This window comes from Triticum urartu, chromosome 2 (assembly GCF_003073215.2).
Source record: "Triticum urartu cultivar G1812 chromosome 2, Tu2.1, whole genome shotgun sequence".
NCBI classification, from domain to species: Eukaryota; Viridiplantae; Streptophyta; class Magnoliopsida; order Poales; family Poaceae; genus Triticum; species Triticum urartu.
In genome coordinates, this window is record NC_053023.1 from 477984474 (window position 1) to 477989874 (window position 5401).

Sequence of the window (5401 nt, forward strand, 5' to 3'; positions counted from 1 at the left end):
GGAATCAGTCAATTCTAGATGGATTTGGTAGCGGCTGCGGCACGGGAGGGGGAGCGACGGGCGCGCGGTTGCGGCGGGAAATCACTGGGGGCGGTTGGCTACTTTTTTTTTCGTCTAGCGGGAGCAGGGTTGTTGTCGTCTATTTGCAGTACATATGGTTGTATTTGGGGCTGAGCAAAAATTTTGGAGCAAATTTTATAAATAGGGAGGCTGTTGGAGGGCCGTTTTTAGCTCAAAATACCCTAAAACAGTTACACTCTATTACAGGGCAGCTTAATACTTAATGAAAAGGACATAAGGCTATATGTTTGCTTGTCCCTACATATTCCGCCTTTCTTCGTTCTAATTTTCCCTCCTATCTCTAATTTTTTGGGTCGGTTTTTCCCTAAAAACCAGCTCAAGTATCTCACTTGTTATCGACTTCTAAAATAAAATTTTGCTTTGTTTGATAAGTCAAATTAGTACATATGTATGTAATAAATGTTTATCAAATAAAATCCGTTTTTACACTATCAAAATAATATAAGAAGATAAATCAGAGACTTACCTAGTACTCCCTCCAATAGGAAAAAAGTGTCTCAACTGTAAACTAAGGTTGAACCTCAGCTTTGAACTACGGTTGGTTCAAACCTTAGTTCAAAGCTGAGACACTTTTTTCCGATCGGAGGGAATATTATATCTATGCCACAATTTAAAAGTGTGGACTATGTTTTATGAAATAAAAATTTGATTGAGTTATCAGAAAAAGAAAGAAAAGAAATTTGATTGCTCGGGTCGGGTGGATCTTTCGTCCCTCCTTCCTTCGTCCCATCAGTAATGTCGGGTCAGAGTCTCGAAGTTAATGGGGCTAGACGAACACTGACTGCTCGGTGGCCCCCGCAAAAGATCAAATCTACCGGAGGTATCTACCGATTGGCCGTGGTGCATCCAGCCCGCGCAGCGCTGCCGCCAGCCTCAGAAACGCAAACCGCGCCACGCAGCCGCAGCCGCGCACACACACATTTACGCCCGCGCGCGCCTCACAGTTACTTCACCTACTGCTTCCACGGCTCCGGCCTCCGGCCACGTCGCGAGGGCAAGGGCAGCCACACATATGGCGGAATGCGCCGCAGCGGCAGGCCACGCTCACCTCGCAGCCACCATAGGCGAGCCCCTTCCATCTCCTTCCCCTGCTCCCCCTAACGTGTCCGCCTCTTCCCCCAACCGTCCCCCACCTCCCCCCATCTTTTAATCTCCCCCCGCCCCCGGCCTCGTTATATTGGGGTCAGCAAGGCAGCAGACGACCGGTGTTTGCCAAGGGATCAAGAATCATTGCTGTTCTAGCTAGCTTCCATTGGCCTGGGTAATTAGTGTGTGTTGCTTGATCTGCTGCATGGCATACTCCGGCGACGTCGAGGAGGTGCCGGAGCACGGAGCGGCTCACCCGGCCGAGGCATGCACGGGCGGCTTGGCGGAGGAAAGCCGGCCGGTCGCGGCCGACGCTACGTCCTCCGATCACCGTGCGGCGGTGGCGGCGCAAGATCAAGCTGGAAGAATATCCACGTCCAAGGAGAAGCGGGAGGCGGGGAAGCTGCTGCAGCCAGCGGACAAGGAGGAGGAAGGGGAGACCGCGCGGGAAAGGCTGAAGCGGCACAGGCGGGAGATGGCGGGGAGGGTGTGGGTGCCGGAGATGTGGGGGCAGGAGAAGCTGCTCAAGGACTGGATGGACTGCTCCGCCTTCGACCGCCCGCTCGTGCCGGCCGGCTTGCTCACTGCGCGCCGGGCGCTCGTCGCCGAGTCCTGCGCGCGCCGCCCGGCCCCGGCACCACCTGCCAGCTCCAGCCCTCTCCGGGTGCAAGACGGCTGCTCCTGAGCTACTGCTTCACCTCTACATCTACATGCACATATGCCTAGCTTCTTCTTGCTCAAATAAGATACTGTCCTTCTTGTTTCCGAGTTATGAAGGTCGATCTTTTTGTGGTTTAATGGTGATGATGTGAAGATTACATTTACATTTCAGCTTATTTAGCTTATATATACTGCCAATAATTCAGAAACGATACGGTTGATGCAAAATTTTAGCTAGTGATGATCGATCGAGGAGCGTTGTTCTCCAAGTCTCTGTAGATAGATGTGTATGTTGTGCTTGATGATGTTGCTAGTATTGTTAAGAGCCATATCATATGTAGTACTAGCTACCACCTTTGATTAGACAGTTCGGTGAAAATAATAATATCTATGGACTTTAACGAGTCAATACGATTGGGTTGCAGGTATAGATCGCCATAAAGCTCAGGATCGAATTAATTTGTGCTCGTTGTTTCGTCCAGGTGAACCTTTTCAAACACTAGTGACGTGGTTTCATGCCATTCTTTCGTTTCTTCTTCTCCTTTTGAGGAACAGATTCTCGCCTCTTTCGTTGGTTGTAAGTGGCCACTGCTCGTTTGGCATTAACCACGTGACCTAGATAGTGCATGTTACGCGCATACCCTTGCTAGTACCTAGTAGCTCAAAAGCATATGTAATTCGAAACTACTCTGCGGCCGGCCGGCACTATGTGCCCGATTTGCAGGCGACACTTCATCCAGGGGCTCTGGTCTTAAACACACTTGGTTCAAACCGTACAGGAATCTTTGCTAGCCAATTGCTGCTTCTAGAAGTTTCATATATATGGGCGTGCGTGGTCAGTTTGATATGATCGTGGAGTAAGGTGTGCCACGTACTGAATCGGCCTGTAGGACTCCTGTTAGCCTGCTACTGCATCATGCGTGTGCTTCGTTTAGAATTTAAGTGCAGAAATCTACACAGTAATTACCAACCACTTATTTAGATGACTCTGAACATATACGTATGCAACCACACATTGTGACTGCCCAGCCATCCTTATTCGAATAGAGATAATCACAGCCCTGCTGAATTCATCCCAGATTTACCGGCCCTATTGTAAGCAAATTAAACTATACTGTATGTGTTTGCTTTGAACTTCGGACTAGATATAGATAGTTAACTTCTACTCCTTGTGTACCGAAATAGTTGTCGCTGGAGTAGCTGAACACTCAGAGGGAGTATGATGTAGAACAATGCAACAACTCTTCTGCAAACCTAACCAAGCTTTTATTCATGGAAATAAAAATAATTAATGGGGTGCATAACAAGGAATGATGTTTGTACGATGTTCTGTTTGCCGGCCATTTTTTTAAATGTGCATGGTTGTGTTGGTTGTGTGCAATCTAGTCATGCCAAGATGGCAAGATCAGTTCTGAATTCGTTTTGATAGTATTCGCTTGATGCGACACTATAAGTCAATAAAATCACTCTGTCGAACAAAAAACAAGGAACGCTGCATTGTATTTCATAGTATTTGTCTTACTGAGGGTTAGTATTTTTCATATATGCGTACAAGTTTGCACATGAAATTCCAGTACTATACTTCTTTTCTTTCTTTACTTTTTCAGCTTGACTTTTCAACGCCTTTGAGGTATTATTAATTCCATAATTTTACATTAATTCATGCTAGTAGTATTACAACATAATTAAAAGAAGCATGCACATTACTCCCTTCGTCCGGAAATACTTGTCCTAGAAATGGATAAAATTGATGTATCTACAACTAAAATAAGTCTAGATACAACCATTTGGAGGACAAGTATTTCCGGATAGAGGAAGTATAATTTTATATGTCCAATCTTACAGACTGTTTAGGGAACATTTAATGATTACCAAAACCCCTACTTATCCCGACTAAGCACACTCGAAGCAGCTATCAAGATCCAGTCAACACAAGTAAGTCTTTGTCATCAACAATTCAACAAAGGAAAAGAGATAAAAAATATTGAGTCAGCGAGAGAAGGAGAAGAAAAGAAGGCCTAGTGAAGAAAGCCCACCAAGGCAAAAGGGTTGACTAGTCAACCATAGACTAGTGGGCCAATATTAGCTCTCATACCCTTCATGCGACACTATTAAGTCAATCCAAGGTGGGTTGTGTGCATGGCTGTGTTGGTTGTGTGCAATCTAGTCATGCCAAGATCGGTTGTAAATTCGTTTTGATAGTATTCCCTTCATGCGACACTATTAAGTCAATAAAATCACTCTCTATCGAAGGAAAAACAAAGAACACCGCATTGTATTTCATAGTATTTGTCTTATTGAGGACTAGTATTTTTCATATGCGCGTACAAGTTTGCACATGAAATTCCAATACTATACTTCTTTTCTTTTACTTTTTCTTCTTGAATTTTCAACACCTTTGAGGTGTTACTTCCATAATTTTACATTAAGTCATGCTAATAATATTACGACACAAATAAAAGAAGTATGGCATCATTAATATGTAATTTATATATCCACCAATCTTACAAACTGTTGAGGGTAATTAATGATTACCAAAAAACCCACTTATCCCGACTAAGCACACTAAAAGCAAATGAAGATAAGTCAACACAAGTAAGTATTTGTCATCAACAATTCAACAAAAGCGAAAAAGATGGGAAGATCGAGTCGGCGAGAGAAGGAGAATCAAAGAAGCCCAAGTGAAGAAGGATGCCCATGAAGAAAGCCCACCATGGCAAAAAGGTTGACTACTCAACCATAGACTCATGGGCCAAGATTAGCTCTCATACCCTTCCCCCACACCATCTTAAGGGTAGCCTTGGTCACTTGGGAGTGGGATCTGAGGAGCCTCATTCAACTCGTACCCACAACCATCTTTGCTCGACACATTTCTAATATAGTACTAGATCATGCTTCATTTGTACAAACAAACCTATTAAAAACATTGACATGCAAATATTGTAAGTGTACTGTGACCTATGTCATAAGACCATCGTACACACCCCCAATTAAATATTTTTCATTCTCTCCTTACTAGCGACACATGCCATACTCTTGAATTCAACCATGTGGCTAAAGCCACCCTTAGTCAAAAGTTGTTTTCATAACAATAACATTGGCGTTGACCATGAGAGGTGATAAGTGGTATTGACACTCCTTTTTACCACGTTTCAACCGAATATTTTTGGTGATTATCCCTTCAACTTGCTCATCAATCGCTAGTAAGTGCAAATCTCCTTTTTATTTTATTGTTATAGAATTTGGCGTGCACCAAAGGAGGTAAAAGAGAAAATGATGCGTGAAACGACCACATGCGCTCGTACCCGCGGCAGTACCGCATGGCGCCGCCTGCGCGATGTCATCCTAAACAACTTTAATGAAGGGGCAATAGTCCAATTCGCAATAGAGGAGCCCTGAAATCCTATTCCGCCCATCAGCACTACACAAAGGAGAAGTAGGTAGCACTACATAAAGGAGAAGTAGCTGATTGCCAGGTTCTAGATAGTGGCAACCTTCACCTTCACAAAGTTGACCTCGCCCTCGACAGAAATAAACTTCCAATTGGCAAATTCTTAGGCGAGGTGCTCATCCT

General features: G+C 44.5%; 1 protein-coding gene across 1 annotated transcript; it reads left to right on the forward strand.

Moving 5' to 3' along the window:
• The first annotated feature begins 1027 nt into the window (after positions 1-1027).
• LOC125538032 (protein BIC1-like) lies at positions 1028-1998 on the forward strand. Its single transcript, XM_048701341.1, has one exon. The coding sequence runs from the start codon at positions 1373-1375 to the stop codon at positions 1850-1852; it is 480 nt and encodes a 159-aa protein (XP_048557298.1). The 5' UTR covers positions 1028-1372; the 3' UTR covers positions 1853-1998.
• Positions 1999-5401: the final 3403 nt, after the last annotated feature.

Bases quoted from the DNA above. Each gene is read 5' to 3' on its own strand.
- LOC125538032 (XM_048701341.1), top strand. From the start codon at position 1,373: ATGGCATACTCCGGCGACGTCGAGGAGGTGCCGGAGCACGGAGCGGCT.